Source organism: Aethalodelphis obliquidens, unplaced genomic scaffold, assembly GCF_003676395.1.
Source record: "Aethalodelphis obliquidens isolate GAN/ISIS:26980383/991018 unplaced genomic scaffold, ASM367639v1 scaffold24, whole genome shotgun sequence".
In the NCBI taxonomy this organism is placed as follows: domain Eukaryota; kingdom Metazoa; phylum Chordata; class Mammalia; order Artiodactyla; family Delphinidae; genus Aethalodelphis; species Aethalodelphis obliquidens.
This window is the reverse complement of record NW_020837968.1, coordinates 25,537,877-25,559,107: the sequence shown is the minus strand read 5'-3', so window position 1 is coordinate 25,559,107 and position 21,231 is coordinate 25,537,877. Positions and strand designations below refer to the sequence as shown.

The 21,231-nt window shown below is 38.0% G+C and overlaps 1 protein-coding gene across 1 annotated transcript in view; it reads left to right on the top strand.

Annotated features, from left to right (window-relative positions):
* KMO (kynurenine 3-monooxygenase) overlaps nucleotides 1-21,231 on the top strand; it is a 55,293-nt gene that overhangs the window by 13,523 nt on the left and 20,539 nt on the right. The window contains 5 exon segments of the mRNA XM_027122462.1: nucleotides 7,033-7,102; nucleotides 8,650-8,747; nucleotides 9,950-10,039; nucleotides 16,331-16,379; nucleotides 20,074-20,161. Of these exon segments, the coding sequence (XP_026978263.1) occupies nucleotides 7,033-7,102; nucleotides 8,650-8,747; nucleotides 9,950-10,039; nucleotides 16,331-16,379; nucleotides 20,074-20,161 (395 nt within the window).

Below are 21,231 nucleotides of genomic sequence, written 5' to 3'. Positions count from 1 at the left end.
TATAAAATTAGGGTATCATACAGAGTATTTTCAATGTCCTAAAAATCCTCTATGTTCTGCCTACTTACCACCCCTTACCTCTGGTATATTTATTTAACAAAATAATTCAACATGGATTTCTTGGTTGGCCTTTCAGGATATTAAATATGTGAATTGCTTTGCAAAATTAAATTTTTAAACTTTCCACACACTTAATGGTTTAAATAGGGACTGACTACAAAATAACCATCACAGTCTACAGAAATTGAATAACATGAAGAAAGTTAGGTGGCTGCAGTATCCATGGTGAGAGGAGACACAAGCCCTGAACCATCAGATTATTAAGAAAAAGAATATCTAAGTGCTTAGATGCTAAGTTGCCTTGGAGCAGAGAAAAAAAACTCAGGTGGAGTAAATAGAAGAGGACTCAGGTCCTCCTGTGCCTACAATTGTACTAATAGGTCCCCTAAACACTGCCCAGGTGCAAGCCCCTCTCCTTAATCCCCACATCCACTGGGGGCTGCTGAGAACACAGCAGCCTCACATCTCAGAGCTCCTCTAGTTAAGTGTGCCCTCGCAGGTGTACCCTCATCCATATCTGTGATTCCTGTCTCCCTGCTGAACTTCTCTTTTCTCCCTTCCCTTCCAAAATCTTCCACAGAGCCCACTGGATCTGTTTTTTGGTAGGCAAAATTCCCAGTGTTTTTGCTTTACTTATTGCATTTTCCCTCAGACTCCTGGCCTTAGCGTAAACCTGAGGACAGCAGCTCTCTTGCAGCCTTCTCCCACAGCTCAAGTATCTCAAGATTGGGAGTTGCCATGGTACCCTTACTCTACACCGAAACTTCCAGCCCTGTCTCCATTTTTATGTGCAAATCATTTGAGGTTACTTATACTACTTATATCACCTCTGTCCCCTCACTGTGGTCATTAATCAACCTCTAGGCCACTTCTACCCAATACTGAAGACTTCATAATCTTTTTTCTATATCCCAGCCCTGACATCACACTGAGTGACTATCAAAGTTTACATTGAAGACCCAACCAATTCCCTAGCCTGTTAGTTCCTAGAACTCTGTGCTTTCAATCCCTTCCACCTCCATCATACTTCAGTCTCCAAGTCCCATGACCACATCCTGGACCTCGACCTTGTCATTCCACAGAAGTGCCTCATCTACGATAATAGTGTTGGATTTAGGACTCTCTGTTCAAAGCCTCCTAACTTACTAGCTCTCTCATTCAGTTGCTTCTCCTACATCTATTCTTCACAGGGAACTCCGACTCCCCCCATTTATCAGTCCTCTCTGTTTTCCTTTCATCCCATCCAACTTAATTGTTACTGTTCATCAATCCAAATAATACTTCAACTCCTTGCTTTCTATTCCATCCAAATGGATGGATCCCACTCTGCTTGATTCCAGTGTTTTTCTTCCTCTCCATAGAATCCAAGCTGTTCAGTGCTACAATGAAAAAAATATAACAAAACCTCAAATCTTGGGGCCACTTTTAATTCATGGTCTCAATCTTCAACTGTATGCTATTCACCCATACTTCTACTTTATTGATTAAGAGGCTGTGTTCTGGAGACAGATTGGATCCATTTGAATCTTGATACCAACTCCAGCACTCACTAGCTGTGTTACCTTAGGTGAGCCACTTAACTTCTCTGTGCCTCAATTTCCATATCTGTAAAACAAGATAATAAAGTATCTACTTCATATGGCTGCAGAGAAGATTAAATGAGTTAGAGCAATGAATGAATGATACATAACAACTTCTTGTTGGGTTTGTACATTATTATTATTGTTTCTTTAATTGGATTTCTGTTTTATTCTTTCTAGTAGTTATTTTTAACCTTTATCATGTGTTCCTTCTGCTTAGAACCCTCTTCCTCCTGACCCACCCACACTTATTTGGCTGACTCCCACTCAATCTTTCAGTCTCAGGTTAGATTTCATTTTTTTCTGAGAAGTCATACCCTATCTTACTCTGTAACCCTACATTTGGGTTAAGGGTCCTTTCTCCGTACTCTCATAGCTGTACTTCCCCCACCATGCTATTTATCACTGTGTTATAATCGACTGTAATCCCCTTGAAAGATCGAGATATATCTTGCTCTTGGTTGTATCCTTAGCATCTAGCACAGAGCTGGCACATAGGAAAAAATCAATATATATGTGCTAAATAAATATGTGAATAATATTTGAAAAAATGAAGATCCAGCCAAGACTGTGAACTCCCTTGGGACAGCCATTATGTATTATCTTTGGATCACTTTTAATGCCTAACAAAGATTCTTGTAATACTTAGGAATCAATAAATATTTTTCAAATAATCATTTTTCTATATCTCTTGAAAGTTGTTTTTAAAATTCCAAAGGATTCATACTCTTTATCAATTTGCTTCTTCTCTACATGTCAAAATAGTTTCATTCTTCAACTCAACTGAAACATAGTCTTCTCCAGTAAGCTTTTACCAATCCCTTTGTTCTGGCTATCTATTGCTGTGTAATAAACTACCCCAAAACTTAGTGGCCTAAAACAACAATCTATTATTACGCCTCACAGTTCTGTGGGTGTTCTGCCATATACCAGGGGCTGCAGTCATCTGAAGGCTTGACTAAGCTGGATGTCCAAGATGGCACACTCCCATGGCTGGCAGTTTGTGTTGGTTGTTGATGGGTGAAACGCTCAGCTGAGGCTCTTAACTAGAGCAACTGCATGGGTACTGTCCATGTGGCTTGGGTTTCTCACACATAACAGCCTCCAGATAGGTACTCTTCTTATATGATCACTGGCTTCCAAATGGCAGGAAGCAGAAGCTTCCAGGCCAGCTAAGGACTATGCCTGGAAATGGCTCAGGTGTCGCTTCTACTGCATTTTATTGATCAAGGCTATCACAGGCCCTCCTGGATTCAAGAAAGTGAAGAAATAAACTCCACTTCTTGCTGAAGGAGTGTTGAGATCAAATAACAGAAGAGGTATTGTTATGACCATCTTTGAAAAATACAATCTGCTAGATCCCTTAAGGCAAAATTAATCCCTTCCTTGTATGTTCTGTAAGATTTCCTTTAGTCGTTTTTTTTTCTTTCTTTTAACATTGATTTCCACCTCTGGGCTGAGAATTATTTTGCAGGGAAAGGTATCTCAATCTATATGCACAAAACATTGGGTAAATGGAATAAAATTATATGACTAAAACATATAATTATTTAAAAATTATATATAAATGTTTTATGATTAAATTTATTATATTTTTTTTAACCAACCCATATATGAAATCCAGATACTGTGGGGGATCTGCAAAATTTTTATATAAAATCTACTAAACATTGATTAGTTTATATGTTTGTCTCTTCTTGAACTAGATTAAACTAGATTGAACTAGATTGACACCAGAACTAAATTAGGTGTCAGTGGGCCTGAGTACTTAGCTTGACAATCTTTAGATCCCTAAAATCTAGCAGATTAAATCATGCATAACAGATGCTCAATATAATTTGGCTTGGTTTGGTTATAAATTTTATTTAAAAATGTAATCTCTACCATTCATTTATACATTCAACAAATATTGATCAGGTACTGATTATGTTGCAAACACAATGGTTTTGGGCAGGGATAAATGGTGAACAAAAACAGTTTGCAGCTTAGTGGGGTAGACAGATATTGATTATAGAATCACCCTAAGGATGTAAACTTTCAATTGTGATAAGCACTTTGTATTAGTTTCCTAGGGCTGCCGTAACAGAATACCACAAACAAATGGTTTAAAAAATAAATAGTTATTGTTTCACAGTTCTGGAGGCTGGAAGTCTAAAATCAAGGTGTCAGGAGGGTTGGCTCCTTCTGAGGGATGTGAGAGAAAGATCTGTTCCGGGTCTCTCTCCTTGGCTTGTAGATGGACGTCTTCTCCCTGTGTCTCTTCACATCATCTTCCCTCTATGAGTGTTTCAGTATCCAAATCCCCCTTTTTATAAGGACTCCCATCATATTGGATTTGGGGGCACCCTAGTGACCCCATTTTAACTTAATTACTTCTGTAAATACCTTGTCTCCAAATAAGGTCACGCTGAGTTACTGGGGTTAAGACTTCATCATATGAATTTGGGGGTGTCACAATTCAACCCTTAACATTTCTCAAAGGAAAAGTCTGTAGCACTATGAGAACTCATAAGAAGGGGTTTGAGGTAGTTAGAGTGGCTGAAGAAGGCTTCCTTAAGGAAGTAAATCTGAGTGGAGACCTGAGGATGAATGGGCATTTACTAGAAAAAGAGGAAAGAGAAGAAGATTGTTAGCCACAGAAATCTTTTGGTGAGGGAGAGCATGATGAGTACAAGCAGCTGAAAGAAGGCTAGCAAAGCTGGGGCAGAACAGTGATGTGATCTCCATAATGTAAAAATATTATGGAGAAAATCTTAGGCCTACAATGATGTCATTTTTCTCTGAGAAGATTATGTTTGCTTCTGTCAGGTGGCTGTGGTTACCAGCAATCCCAGATGAACATAATCCAATCAGGGCTAGAGATGGTTCCTAAGCCTACTTTGGTCCTTTTGATCATTGATTTATTTCCAGTTTACCCTACTTCTAAGATATACCTGTTTAGGGTCCTAACCCAAAGCCTGGGCATTTATTAAACCCTTCTGAACAGGAGGTTGGGGTACATGTCCTACACTCCAGATTTTGTCCCTCTAACTTCATGAATCTATCAAAAATTCTGTTGAAATTCTTTGCCTCCCCTGTAATCAGTAGATAACCCTAGGTGTGGCTCCAAATGCCAAGTTCATCTGCCTGGGCTTTCTTTTTCTCTTAGCAGAAGATTTCGTTCAAATGACCTGTTTCACTATTACACCAAATGGCTGCTTGTGGAGAATCAATGGTCAAGAAGTCAGATGAATGCTGGTAGAATAAAAAGGAAACGACATTAATCGAGCACAATGATTATGATAACTAGCAGCAGAATGGTGAAAATGAAAAGAGATGGATAGATGGAGAAACATTACAGGGTAGAATTGGCAGAACTTGGAATGGATTGGATGTGGAGAATGAGAGAGAGAGAGGTGCCACAGACGACTCTTAGATTTCTAGCTTGAGCAACTGGATGGATGAGATGTCATTCATTGAGACATCCCATCCATCCCATGTGAAGAGAACTGACACAATTTGGGGCAAGGGTCACAAGTTTCAATTTGTATCTGTTGATTCTGAGGTGCTTTGAGACATTTAAAAAGGTACATCAATTAAACATTTATATGCATGAGCTCAAAAAAGAGATCTGAGTGGGAGATGTAAGTTTTTGCATCACCATGGATGTGGAAGATAGACCAGGATGGAGGTTTAAGAAGCCCCAACATTTGATTGTCCTTCTTTGCAAGGGTGAAAGACAGAAAGAGGCAATGGCCAGAGATGTATGGAAAAAAACAGAAAATGAAGGAAATTTAGTGTTTCAAGAAGAAAGGTTAGTTAACAGTATTGAATGCTGCTGAAAATTCGAGTGTGATAATTAAATATAGATGGCGTTCTTAAATTTAAGTTGCTAGTGGTGAGGCATTAATCACTGCAACCTATATAAAGCTATTTAGGAGGGCAACGCTATAAAGCTTTGAGAAGACAATATACAAAAACGTTGTTATAATCTCAAAGTAGGGAAGGATTTCTTAAGCAGGACACCAAATGCATTAACAATAATGTAAAAGATTCTTAAATGTGACTACATTAAAATAGATTCTCATCATTAAAGATACTATATAGTTTAAAAAGCAAGCCACAGAATGGAAGAAGATATTTGCAACATTTAAAAATGACAGACCCTGTACTCAGATCTCTGAATAGCTCAAATGATCGATAGAAGAAAAAACAGACAACTCAACCAAAAATGGGCAAGACAGACACTTTACAAGAGAGGAGATGCAAATAGGTAATCAATATATGAAAAAGTGTTCAATCTCTTTATTAATAACTATTTATTTATGTAAATTAAATCTATACTCCTCCTCACCTTACCCAACCACTACTATGTTTAAAAGTTTGAGAACACCAAATGCTGGCAGCAAAGATGAACTCTCAGAAGCTGCTGGTAGGAAAACACATTAGTATAAAATTTTGAAACAGTTTGGCATAATAAAGGTGAAGATACATAAACCTTTGACCAGGGATTCCACTTCTGTGCATAAAACCCTAGAGAAAAATCATGCACATGTGTGCCAGGACACATGTACAGAAATGTTCTTTGCAGCATTGTTAATTAACCCAGGCCATCAATTCACAATATACACATCTATCAAACCATTATGCTGTATACCTTAAATTTATACAATTTATATATCGATTAGATCTCAATAAAACTGGAAAAAATAATATTCTCAGGACAGAAACAACTCAAATGTCCTTCAACAGTAAAACAGTTAAATAGTCTGTGAGATTTCACATAATGAAGAATCATACAGTAATGAAAGTGGATTTTATGCGAGATCATATGGATGGATCTCATCAGCATATTATTGAGTTAAAGAAACATCTGCAAAAATAATACACAAGTGTGATTCTAATTATCTGATTCAAAAGCAGACAAAATTAAATTATATTGCCTAGGGAGGTATACCTAAGTGGTAAAAATATAAACAAGCAAAGATTGGTTATCACAAAAGTCGGAATGTTTACCTCTAGGTGAAAGTTTGGGGATTGTAACCGGGGAGGAGTTTGGGGGAGACATAGGAGATTGGCAATGTTCTACTTTTTGATCAGAGTGGCTATATGGGTGTTCGCTTTCTAATTATTCTGTAAACAGTACACATGGTTTATGATTGTTCTGTATGAAAGTTATATCTCATCATACAAAAGTAAAAAAAAAGGAAAAACCAAAACTTCCTTGAAAATTATACCACTTAATGTTGAGTTAATCCCATTATTTTTGCAAATGGTATTTTCCTGTAGTGATTGAGTAAATCAGTGTAATGACTGAGGCTATGACCACACATGATGTTGCATTTAGCCAGCAAAAATTCCCTGTATTTGTGGAATCAGATAAAAATTTGAAAAAAATTGCTTTGATTCCTAGGTGGGATCATTAAATGCATGCTTCCTTGCCAAGAGGAATTTCCAAGTTAATGTATATGAAGCTAGAGAAGGTAAGACAATACTGAATAACGTGAGATGTTGTTCTGATTCTTTGACTTCTTCCTCCTTACATTTTTTTCCTTTTTTTTTTTAACATTGTTATTGGAGTATAATTGCTTTACAATGGTGTGTTAGTTTCTGCTTTATAACAAACTGAATCAGCTTTACATATACATATATCCCCATATCCCCTCCCTCTTGCATCTCCCTCCCACCCTCCCTATCCCACCCCTCTAGGCGGTCACAAAGCACCGAGCTGATCTCCCTGTGCTATGCAGCTGCTTCCCACTAGCTATCTATTTTACATTGGGTAGTATATATATGTCCATGCCACTCTCTCACTTCTTCCCAGCTTACACTTCCCCCTCCCCGTGTCCTCAAGTCCATTCTCTACATCTACATCTTTATTCCTGTCCTGCCCCTAGGTTCTTCAGAACCATTTTTTTTTTAGATTCCATATATATGTGTTTGCATACGGTATTTGTTTTTCTTTCTGACTTACTTCACTCTATATGAGAGTCTCTAGGTCCATCCACCTCACTGCAAATAACTCAACTTCATTTCTTTTTATGGCTGAGTAATATTCCATTGCATACATGTACCACATCTTCTTTATCCATTCATCTGTCAATGGACACTTAGGTTGCTTCCATGTCCTGGCTATTGTAAATAGAGCTATAGTGAACATTGTGGTACATGTCTCTCTCTTTTTTTAAAAAAATTATTTATTTATTTATTTTATGGTTGGGTTGGGTCTTCGTTTCTGTGCAAGGGCCTTCTCTAGTTGTGGCAAGCGAGGGCCACTCTTCATCGCAGTGCGCAGGCCTCTCACTATCGTGGCCTCTCTTGTTGCGGAGCACAGGCTTCAGACACGCAGGCTCAGTAGTTGTGGCTCACGGGCCCAGTTGCTCCGTGGCATGTGGGATCTTCCCAGACCAGGGCTCAAACCTGTGTCCCCTGCATTGGCAGGTGGACTCCCAACCACTGCGCCACCAGAGAAGCCCCTACATGTCTCTTTTTGAATTATGGTTTTCTCAGTGTATATGCCCAGTAGTGGGATTGCTGGGTCGTATAGTAGTTCTATTTTTGTTTTTTAAAGAACCTGAATACTGTTTTCTATAGTGGCTATATCAATTTACATTCCTACCAACAGTGCAAGAGGGTTCCCTTTTCTCCACACCCTCTCCAGCATTTACTGTTTATAGATTTTTCGATGATGGCCATTCTGACCAGTGTGAGGTGATACCTCATTGTAGTTTTGATTTGCATTTCTCTAATGATTAGTGATGTTGAGCATCCTTTCATTTGTTTGTTGGCAACTCCTTAGATTTTAAAAAGAAAAAAAATTTAAAAGATGCACTGTTAGATTTCATTAAAAACCTCAACTATCTAAATTTAATTTAATGCAAATATATTACTATCCGTGTTTTCTTTAAAAGAGTTAACAAGGTCTTTTAATTTGGTCCAGATGGCACCAGTTTTTCAGGTGCTCTATGCTCATCCCGTATTAGGATATAAGAAAGTGTGTGTAACATGGGGTTTACTTCCAATATCTTAGATATCCGAGTGACTAAATTTGCACGTGGAAGAAGCATTAATTTGGCCCTTTCTTATAGAGGACGACAAGCCTTGAAATCCATTGGCCTGGAAGATCAGGTACCTTGTTAATGCATTTTCCTTATAGAAAATAATATCTGCTGTTTTTCAACAACTGCACGGTCTTGATTTCTCCTAGTTCAAAGCACCACTTAATGCCAAAAAAACCTCTGCATGAGAGCTCATTTTACAAAGGTTTTCAAACTTCTAAATTTCACAACAGGGTGAACATTTCACACTTGAGGCACCTGGGGGGACCAGAGCAGGTTGTGGGGCAGGCAGATACTGTATCAGATGGGAACTTGATCATCACTTCTGACACTGGGCTCTCAACAGTATCGTGAACCTCTGCCTACAGAAGTGTGATCTGAGATGGCATCCAGGGTGAGAGGAGGCGGGCGAACTCCGTTCTTTTGACTACTTACGTCCATAATCTCTTATCCACAACTCTGTACTCCAGAAGTTCTGGGACTAGAAAGCTTTTTCATCACCCACTCAGCAGCAAACTTGACCTGATGTGAGGCTCTTTATAGGCTTTTTTAAAAAAATCTCATTTCGTGTGAATGTGTTTTACTAAAGAAATATTGTGTTAGGGGTGGTGCCCTAGACTCCTCTGTGTGTCATATAATAACCACATATGCACTACATTGCCTATCTAAAATTTGAAAACTTCTGAATTCTGAAACCAATGAGCTCTCAGTGTTTGGATTGTGTGCCTGTTGCAGATTTTCCTTATATGGATTCAATGTTGCCAAACTTCTCACTATCATGTCTCTTGGAAATGTGAAGAGAAATAATATATTTTTATTGATAGCACTTTTGCAACAGTGTGTCTTTGAAATGATATATAAGTCAATATAACTTCCATTTGCATTTCCACATTTTTCTTAAGCATATGTAGGAAAGCACTTTGCACTGGATTTCAGGAATCCTGGGATTTACTCCTCATGCATTACTCTCTTTTGTGATCATGAGAAAAATAACTTAATCTCTCTGACAATGAACCATTTCTTCGCTTGTAATATTTGCTTTAGACCAAATAAACTTGACGTCTATTCTAAAATCTAAAGGTTAAAAAAAACCTAAAAAGTAAAATTTGCAGGAACATAGTTTTTATTGATTTTCTACCATACTGTGTTCTCATGGACCTTTACATTTTTTGATTTTTGGAAAATACTTGAATAAGCACATTTTAAAATCGATATCTATCTTATTTGCATGATGCCACATTATGGAAATTGATATTTCTGATTTTATTTCAGATTGTATCCCAAGGTATCCCCATGAGAGCAAGAATGATTCACTCTCTTTCAGGAAAAAAGTCTGCAATTCCCTATGGGACAAAGTCACAGGTAGGTTTAACTGGAGATACTTTTCTTGTAAAATGGTAATAACTGAGTCTAATGTCTAGAACCTGCTACTTTCTTGTTGGCCCTGCCTTTCTTTTCTAACCCTATCTTTGACATTGCTTGCCTGTTTAGAATGCAAGAACATATACTAGTTAATTCATATGAGATGCTCAGAAAGGGCCCAGTCCCTAATAACCATTCAATAATGGTTATTATTGTTATTGCTATTAGGCTGTTTTATGCCTCTATGCTTCACTCATACTGGCCTGGGATGCCCTTTCCCTCCCATCTCCTTTCAACTAGATAGAGATTACCATGTATTTATTGTTAAGCATACTATGCAAGAACAACGCTATGCAAACTTCAGTTTTATGATGCTATTGCCTCCCCCTGACTCTCTTTTCTCAAATTATTATTATTCTAGTTGTAATAGTTATAATAGAATTTATAGAATGAACTGGAAATGATTTCAGCATTGTATAATTTCTCAAACAGAGGCCAGATGATGATGTAGTGTTTAAGAAAGAAAATCCATTATCCTACTTTGTGTTTTTCTTCTTATCTTTGAAATAGTAATGTACAGAGTTGGGCAAAGTATTTTTATCTGATTACACTTTCTTTCTGTGTTTATTTCTTTGAGAGAGAGAATGAATGTACCATAAATCTATCAACCATAGAAAAACCTCAGCTTACTTTATCCAGCAATGCCTCATTTTGCAGAGCCCAAGTGAGGTTCATATTCTTCTGACTCTCTGATCCTCTGCAGAGCGTCCATTGTAGGTAGATCAGCGCTTCTCAGACTCACCTGGGATCTTGTTAAAATACACAGTCTGATTCTGTAGGGCTGGGGTGGAGGCTGAGGTTCTGCAAACCAAATTCACCCAGGTGGTGTCCATGCTGCAGATCCACAGACCACACTTTGGGTAGCAAGAAATAAAGCACATATGCTCATGGGAGTAAGGTCTTTGTGGATCTTGTGCTGATTAAAGAAGCTGAAGCACCTCATACTCATTAGGGTGGCTACTATCAAAAAATAAGTGTTGGTGAGGGTGTGAAGAAATAGGAAACTTGTACCCTGTGGGTGAGAATGTAAATTGGTGCATCTACTGTGGAAAACAGTGTGGTGGTTCCTCAAAAAATTAAAAATAGAACTACCATATGATTCAGCAATTCCACTTCTAGGTATATATTCAAAAGAACTGAAAGCAGGGTCTGGCAGAGATATTTGAACACCCATGATCATAGCAGCATTATTCTCAGTAGTCAACAAGTAAAAGCAACCAAAATGTCCATTGATGGATGGATAAACAAAATGTGGTATATACTAATGTGAGATAATAGAAAAAATACATACAGGTCTCTGCACTGGTTCCTGACATAGGGCTCCTAAAACCCTTGTAATCTTCTAAGTGATAAAAACACTAGGAGCATCTTTTGTTCTAATATTTGGTCTTTGGTTCCTTACACAGAGTTTCTAAATCCCTTGGAATTTCCTGGGTGACAGCAGTGTCTTTCCAGGTAACTCTGGATGGACTCCTGAATGGGGGCTGGTCACCAGAAAGACCAACTCATGATTAGAAGCTTGGAACTTTCAGATACAACCCCCATTCTCCAGAGGGGGAAGAGGGGCTGGAAATGGAGTTAATTATCCATCATGCCTACATGATAAAGCCTCTATAAAAATCCCAAAATTATGGGGTCCAGAGAGCTTCCAGGTTCATGAACACATGGAGGTACTGGGAGAGTGGCACACCCAGAGATGGCAAATACATACTTTATCCTATGCATCTCTTCCACCTAGATGTTCATCTGTATCCTTCATCATATTCTTTATAATAAACTGGTAAATGTAAGTAACCTGTTTCCCTGAATTCTGTGAGCCACTCTAGCAAATTGATTGAACTTGAAGAGGGGATCATGGCAACTTCTGATTTATAGCTGATTAGTCAGAAGCACAGGTGACAAACTGCATTTGCAATTGGCATGTGAAGGAGAGGAATGGTCTTGTAGGGCTGAGCTTTTAACCTGTGGAGTCTGATGCCATCTCCAAGTTAGTAGTGTCAGAATAAACTATAGGGTGCCCAGCTGGAGTTGCAGAGAATTGCTGGTTTGAGGAAAACTCCCACATGTATATGGTGTCAGAAGTGTGGTGAGTGTGGTAATAGTATGAGAGTAAAGGAGAGACACACAGCAGAGGTGTAGGTTTTCTATACAACATAAAAAGGAATACCATTCAGCCTTCAAAAAGAAGGAAGCTCTGATATTCTACAACATAAATAAACCTTAGATAAACTAAGCTAAATAAGCCAGCCACAAAATGTTAAGTACTATATAATTCTGCTTATGTAAGGTATCTAGAGTAGGTATATTCATAGAAAGAGAAAGTAGAATGGTGGTTGACAGGGCCTGGAGGAAGGGAGGAATGGGGAGCTATTATTTAATGGGGACAGAGTTTCAGGTTTACAAGATGAAGAGTTCTGTGGATGGATGGTTCTGATAGTAGTGCAACAATGTAAACGTATTTAATGCCATCGAACTGTATATTTAAAAATGGTTAAGATGGTAAATTTTGTGTGCATTTAAAAAGTAATTGAAGGGCTTCCCTGGTGGCGCAGTGGTTGAGAGTCCGCCTGCCGATGCAGGGGACACGGGTTCGTGCCCCGGTCCGGGAAGATCCCATATGCCGCAGAGTGGCTGGGCCCGTGAGCCATGGCTGTTGAGCCTGCGCGTCCGGAGCCTGTGCTCCACAACGGGAGAGGCCACAGCAGTGAGAGGCCCGCGTACCGCAAAAAAAAAAAAAAAAAAGAAGTAATTGAAAAGTAAAACATTCCAACGACTAAGTGGGAATGAGGGGGTAGTGGGGAAGGACTAAAATTTTCTATTTAATGACTTTTTAGAAATAATAACCTGCTTATTTTGGCATTATGAAAACTTAGGTACAGAGTCTTAATACATGAGCCTGGCAGGGGAAGGAAGGGAAAGAAAGTCCACTGACCATCCATAGTCAGATAAATGTCTTCAGATAATTAATATGTCCTGTTTAATTGGCCCCAAATTGAGCTTGGTGCTATAAGAAAGAAAAGAATTGCCTCTTCTTGATAGGTAAGTAAGATTTACACATGCAAGTCAAGTATAAACTATACTAACTAAATGTATCTTTTCTGGAAGCAATAATTGTCCTCCTGTGCTATGCTAGCCATGCCCTGTGCTAGTTGCTGAGCAACAGGAGAGGAGCTTGCAACCTGGGGAGGACAGATAGTAATCAAGTTCTTGTGAAAAGAACTCACCCGAGTGATGGCAGGGGCACTCAGCTATATGGTTCAGAGAGGGAGGAAAGCTTTCATTTTCAGAGAAGAGAAGGTGAGGCTTGAAACAGACATTTTGTTTAAATCTTAGATTGGCAGCGAAATAGCACTGTTCCAATCAAATGACAGTCTATCTATGGAGGGACGTTGGGTGAGACCAAATTTCTAAACAATGTAAATTTTTAAGTGTCACGTGTGTCCAGTGATGAGAAAACTTGCAAAGAATCTCACAGCGATCAGCAGCTTTAGATGCATTGACTCCAACCACCTTGGAGAAAGAAACAGGCTGCATGATCACATGAGGTCAGCAGCAAGGGAGAAACAAGACAGGTTTCCTTACAGACAACAGCCAGCAAGCATGGTGTAGGAGGCCCTCAGAGGAGTGCTGGTAGTACTGCTGAGTTGCACTGTTTCTTTTTGCTAAAATGAGAGCGACTCATAATAGTCATCCCACCTTTCTCTTGGATTAACATTGTGCTGAGGAGGTCCAATTCAGCATATCCATCCCTTCCCCAGAGATTGAACCAATAAAGTATGAATAGGTCAAGGAGTAAGATATGGTTCAAAAATAACAGGGAAGCTAGATGAAAAGAGTGACTTGGACTTGAGGCTAAAATTGACTTCCTTACCCTCACAGAGAGAGAAAGAGAGAGAGAGAGAGAGAGGAGCAGTTTCATCACCAATGACACCCCAGGAAGTTGAACGTGTTGGTGGGAGTTCTCATTTCAGGGCCTTCAATATAGAAGGAGGAAATGATCCTTCCCCATCAGTCTTGCCATTTCTCAATTCTTAGCAATTGAGTTAATGCTAAATTTATAGCTTTGCAAAACTGTCTCTATACTGGGGTCGAACATGGGGTCTCCTTATCTTTTAAGAACTATATAAAATTGCTTTGAATTGGTCGATTCCACAGACTGTGGAAGTGCAAAGCCATCCCCATGACCCCAGGATTCCTTCGAATGCTCAGGGAGCCTACCTACTGTCCTATGGACTTCTTGGTGTCCACTCCCTCTCCTCTAGTATTGGCTGTGTACCATGATGGCCACACATGAAACTCACCATTTTCACCATTTTCCATACAAAAAGCACTCACTCAAAATACACATGAATATGCTGAAGACTTGGGGGTCACGGAAGGTCCACCTTGCACAGGACACAGCAAACAATTTATAAATTTCTAGTGTGTACAGTTTGACCTCTGAAATCCTTTCTATACCCCCTTCTCTGAGCCTACCTCCCCCAGCTGTTATTTCTCTGCCCTTTCTCCCTTGTGGTGACTGTCTTACTGGTTCCTCCCATTTCCCTCCCCAGTTGCCAAATATCAAAATACTCTCCAATATACAGAGCGGGTCAGAGTTCCTCCAATTCTTCTTGCTAAACTCCTATACCCAAAATACAGAAATGGTGCCCCCTTACTAGAAAACATTCTCATTTGAAGGCTTTCAGGACTAGAATGTAAACATTTTTTCCTAGCATATTTGAAAAAGTCAGCACTGCAACTATTGTCTTACGAATCTCCAAAGGAGATTATCCTACTTATTTTAGGTTTGGTTACAAGGGCCACTTTATAGCTCTTGACTTGTTTGTTCTTATTCTTACTTATTCTTCACAAGATAAGCCTTTTAGAATATGTATTGGAGAAGTGAAGCTTGATGTGAGTGACTCTAACTTTTGGTTATAATAAGATACTGCTCAAAGATATGGAGTAGATTAGACCGGGACTCTCCCTGGCCTTCCTGCAGGACCGACATGTCTGTTGGTTCCCAGATTATTAGTTCCCAGATTATCTCAACTAAGCCTGAAAGGAATCAAGTGAAAGGAAAAGAATATTTTCCTCACATTAATAAGCCTTTATAATTTGAATGTTTCCTAATATACTTTGAATAACAAGTGTGGTTTCTATGGAAATGCAATGATTAATAATGTAGAAGACTAGAAAACGACCATGAGGCAGAGAATGAAGACATCCCTGTTAATTTTAATTTATAGCAAAGACACAGGAAGCTCCTCCTCAGTCACTGCTTCTGTATCATGACCAAGTTATTTTTACACCATGTATAGATTTAGCTGTTAATTTTAAATGCCTATATTTGAATGAGGTGAAGATTAATAAATTACCATATTTGTGTTAAATGTTGTAATGTCCCATAATTTGGAAAATTATATGCTTTAAAATTTTAAAGCAATAGACTTGCCCTGAATTGCAAGACTGCATTATGACTTTCATGAGCTCTAGATAGGCACATTTGCCTTTGTGAGACCCTTTCTCTATAAAACAATAAATATTGAAAATTAGATTGTATGAGTGCATTGATATAAAGATTATATTAATCTTGAATATAATCCAGACTGAATTCATTCTTATATATACTCATTATATTTATTTTTTCTTCTGATTTTAAAATTAAAATATTTTCATGAATCCCTGAAAATATCATGGGCCCTATGCACTGTTCTGACTGTGTCTCATGGAACAGTTGGCCCTATGAAGTCAGAAACAACCAACACATGTCCCAGCTGGGTTCCACCTACTCCTAGCAACCCTCACCCCACCACAACCACACCACACACACACACAGCCTTTCACACCGAAATGAAGGCTTTCAAAGTAGTTTCTTTGGGAAATAGTACATTTATTCTAGTAGTGCTGTCATTTCTGAAGTTTTTTACACAGCTCGATTTAGAGACCTAAGATGAATATATGAGATTTATGTTTGATTGTTAAAACTATCTTAGTGAAACTAATGTTTTTGCTACCAGAAAAAGGTTTGTTTTTTATAGTATCGAACCTAAGTTTAAATGTGAACATTGTATAACATGTATTTGATTAAAGTGTTTATAGAAAAAAATTACTTAGTTAAATGGTTATAAAACTGAGCTTGCAACCTTCTGCTAAATGATTAATATTTCCTATTGCTGAGTGAATAAAATAGAAGCATATTTGTCCGTTCTTCAGAAACAAACAGTATCTATTATATTTTTCTTGCAGTATATTCTTTCTATAAGCAGAGAAAATCTAAACAAGGATCTATTGACTGGTAAGTCCAGTGCTTTATTCACCAGTTGTCACTTTCTGTAAAGCACATGAGACTAATGATTGTCACATGATTTACTGAGATTTGTTTACTATTCCTTTTTGGGGGAGTTATTAAGAGCAAGACTATGTACAATACAAAGTGTTTCTTTAAAAGTAGAGGGCTTCCCTGGTGGCGCAGTGCTTGAGAGTCCGCCTGCCGATGGAGGGGACGCAGGTTCGTGCACCGGTCCGCGAAGATCCCACATGCCGCGGAGCGGCTAGGCCCATGAGCCATGGACGCTGAGCCTGCGCGTCCGGAGCCTGTGCTCTGCAACGGGAGAGGCCACAACAGTGAAAGGACCGCGTACCGCAAAAAAAAAAAAAAGTAGTGGTGATGCATCTTCCAGCATCTCTTTTTCATTTTATCAGTGGTCTAAATAAAAATCATTTGTTCAGCGTGTATTGAATTCCTATTGTTTTCTAGGCACTGGATTGAATGAGTGCTCACTCCTCAGTGAAGAACTCATGGTCTAGTGGAACAACAGATATACAGATGTAACAATTTTCAAAGAGACAATTAGATTTTCTTATCAGAAAGATGAAAAGCAATAGTGTGAAGGCTGATAGAGGGCTGCAGATTTTAGAGTATTATGATAATCCCTGTGTGCAAAAACAAGGCCCTGGACTAAAGCTATAGCCAAGTGGTTGGGGGGAGGTATAGATTCAAGATATTTGTAGGAGACAAAACAGATTCAGGGTTTAGGAGGTTGAGAAAGAGGAAGGTGTGTATAAGCCTGAAGATGCTCATGTAACTAAAAAGACCTACCTATTAATTGAAAAGTCCCTGGATTGCAAATTAAATTTGTAGCTTGGATAATCAATCCAATCACATTCCATGTAGCCCTTTATCATAGTTTTTTCTCTTCTTCAGCATTTGTACTAAACAGATTCATTCCATGCAAAGCATGCCTTTAGTATTTCTACTTTCTTTTAAATCAATCAATCCCTCAATGCGTTCCAGCAGCCTTGGATTTTTGGAGAGCAGAGGTTCCAATGATTTATCTGTGTTTCTCCTCAGTCCCCTACCCAGGGTGAGTTTGCAACATATCTGTTGAATTGAATTCAACCGGGAGGAGGAGTGATAGGGAAGGTCACTCTAGTTGATTCACCAGGTACTTAAGAAATAGGGCTTAGAATTCTTATTTCTACTTCTTTACTTGTAGTTGTAAGACTGACTTTTGGATGAGTAGATAGGTGGGGGTGGGCTAGGTTGCTTGATATATTCATGTTGATCTTAAGAAAAGAAACTACAAAACAGATTTTTGAAAAAGTAGCATAGTGGACCTAAGATAATCTCTTAAGAGTATCCTATGAATTTATTGATAAAAATAATAGACAATATTCACTGATGCACCAGGCACTATGTTAACTGCTTTATATTGCATCAATTTGTATAACCCTCCAAACAACTCTGTGAAGTGGGAATTATTTTTACCTCAGTTTTATAGATGGTAAAGGAGGCTTGGAGAGCTCCACAGAGCAGCAGATTACACTGCTAATAAGTAGTAGAATCTGGATTTGAACTTGAGTTTGTCTATTCTGAAGTCCATGCTTTTAACTATTACAGTCACTGCCTCCAGTATTATATATAATATATGAAACACCTGCTAATAATAAGGAGATCCAATCTTGCATGCTCCCCTGTTTTTCATTAGGGGTGCACTGCACAGCATGCAATTTCATAAATGACATAAATATGTTGATAAAAAGAATGCTGAATCTCTTGACTCCTAAAGTTTGTTTGACATATAAAGTTCTTATTCCTTTACATGGCATCAGATGTGTGAGCCACCCATTCCACAGATAAATGCTCATTCCTTCTAATAGAAGAGCCTCACGTCTGAAAGTACTGTAACTAAGTCATTTCCCTGAATCAGCTTTTCATGTAGGATTGTTTCATAGTTTACTATTTGGTGGGCTATTAATAATTGTTAAGTAAAACAAACAGAAAAAGTATATGTGGTCAGGTAAATTTGATAAACCCTGCATCAACTTAGTTTTAAAAGTCTTTTCTTACAGTGCTTCTCAGGGCCTTTATTCTACTAGTCTGCAGTGTGGATTTTCTAGAGCAATGCTGTCTAAGATGTGATCACAAATGCCAGCCACATGTATAATTTAAAACTTTATATTAACCACATTAGAAAACCTAAAAAGAAATAGGTGAAATTAATTTTAATAGTATATTTAACCTAATATATCCAAAATATTATCATTTCAATGTACAATCAATGTAGGAAAGCTACTCATGAGACATTTTATTCTTTTTATTTTTTGGTACTAAGTTGTCAAAACCCAGTGGGTACATCACATCTCCATTCAGACCAGCTGCATTTCAAGCACTCTAGAGCAACATATATCTGGGGACCAGGACAGCACAGCCAGGAGGGTCAAAGTATGAGCATTTCTCTAATGACTGACCACAGAACAATTATTTTGGGGAGCATATCACAGGACTAGTGTTCCATGGAAAATTCTTTGGGATGTATTACTATACATCTAATTTGAAAATAAAATAAAATTTAATTTACAAAAAGGTTGATTCCACAAACACATTTTGTGTTTGTATTGATAAAAGACACCCATAGTGGTTCAGGTAAACTCTGACTTCTCCAAGTTATTTGTCAAAAGGTTTCTTAAACATAGATCAGTCTTAGGCTTATCTCAGATTTCAATATTCTAAAGCTTCTAATCCCATGTCCAAGAATCTTAAAGTCTTCAGACCCCAAATCAAACTCAAGCAAAGCAGAACAAAAAAAAGACAAAACCTGAGATGAAAAGGAGAGATAAGTACAGAAGTCAGACCTCTGGATTATTTTTCCTAATTTTTTTACTTTGTATGATCTCAGGCAAATTGTCTTTCCCTCCAGGATCTTGGTTATTCCATTAATAAGATGAAGAGTTTTGAAATAAATCATCTCTGAGGTCTATTCCAGCTCTAACACCTGCATTCTGATTTGTAGCTTTAAGAACAATAAATAACCACTAATTATAGATCTCCTGCCCATGAGAACTAATAGGAACAAAAATAAATTTACTACTATGATAAGAACATAATTAATAATTCAGAAAACGAAATACACTATAGATTGTTAGCAGGCAAAGAAAGCACTAAAATAATTTGATTCTACTTATTAAGTTTCAAATCTTCTTACTCATTTTCCCCTAACTGTTGCAGTGTTTGATTACAAAAAGAATTAGTATCAATAATCTATATTTATGACAAATTGAGCTAGAAGTCTAGAGGACTTGCTAAAAAGAAATATAAAGTCAGACATAGTATGAAAAAGGAAGTTTGATTGAATATTTCCGATCACAAATTAAGCCTTAAATTGGGGAAAACTTTTAAAATATGTGATGACAGCTTCTTTCCTAGGGTGCCAACAATTACAGTGATATAAGAATTTGCATAATGGAATTAGTTTTTTTTTTTTTGAGATGAGGATAGTTGATTTTTATTTATCTCTTTTGCTACCAAATTATCCTGGAACATTTGCCAAATAGTTGTCAAATTACCTTTTAACTAACTCATTTTTACATTGGTAAGAATAAGTATCTCTATCACACTGTTCTCAGAAAATGATTAATATTTCAATTTGATTAAGTGAAATAAGAATTGGAATTTCATTTCTATTAGTTGTCTTTCTTTGTTTCCTCAGCTGTTGAGAAATATCCCAATGCAAAGGTGCACTTTGGCCACAGGCTGTTGAAATGTAATCCTGAGGAAGGAACGATCACAGTGCTTGGGTAATCACCAGTTAGCCTTTTGACTTCAGAGGTGAAGGGTTGACGTGGAGAATTGTACCTGTAAACTTTGTTCTCCGGCTCTTTTGAAAGAATTAAATGATTACTAACAGGGTAATTCAAATAGTTTCTAGAATCAAGTAATTTTATATTGAAAATAGGTCTTAGATGCCTTCTGAATACTAGCACCAGTGATTCTTCCTGATTCTACACTAGTACACTAGTAACCATACTCTGCTTCAAACACTCTCCTCCCTTGAAACAGATGACCCTCCGCTGCCCTGTCTCCTCCCCTCTTTCTGAATACTATTTGTCTGCCTCCCCTTGGCCGACTCCATTTCCTCTAGAGTTCTAAACCTCATATCCCACTCGTGGGATATGTCATGGATTCACAGTTCATTCAACAAGTACTTGTAAATTCACATTTCTATGATTAACATCTCCAGGCCAGGCCTTTTTCTTCATTCTCAATCCTTATTTCAATCTTAATCAATATTAATTTCCTATTAAACACCTTCACAACTACTTGCCATAATCTCAAACACATCTAAAACCTTGATCCTCTATTTGTCACCAAGCATCTCCCATTCCTGACTTCCCTAGTACTATTACCCAAATAATTAAAATCATCCTTGATGTAGCCCTTTCCATATTTTCTCCCACTAGACCTATAAACATGCACCAATCATTCATACTTTCTGTTTGCCTCAGAGCCTATGTCTTCCTTCTTCCTGAGCGCCACAATCCTTGGGCTCTCATCCCCACACATGCAGGCTACTACAGTCACCTTGTCCCCATTTCTTTCCCGTCTGCACTCTGGCTCCACTGCAGTGTTTCCACTCCTAAGTAAGTTATCTTAAATTACTACTCTTTATACACCATCTCCCCAATGGAAAAAAATTATTTTCTCCCATTTGCCAGAATAATGTATTTAAACCTTTTGTCTTAACATTCATTCTCTTCTCCTCCCTTCCCAATTGTATTCTTTTCTTAAATTCATCTTCTGATCTCCTCTGTTCAAGACAAATGTGTTGCTCCTAGAAGATTCTGGTCACATCCCTGTGGTTGTTCAT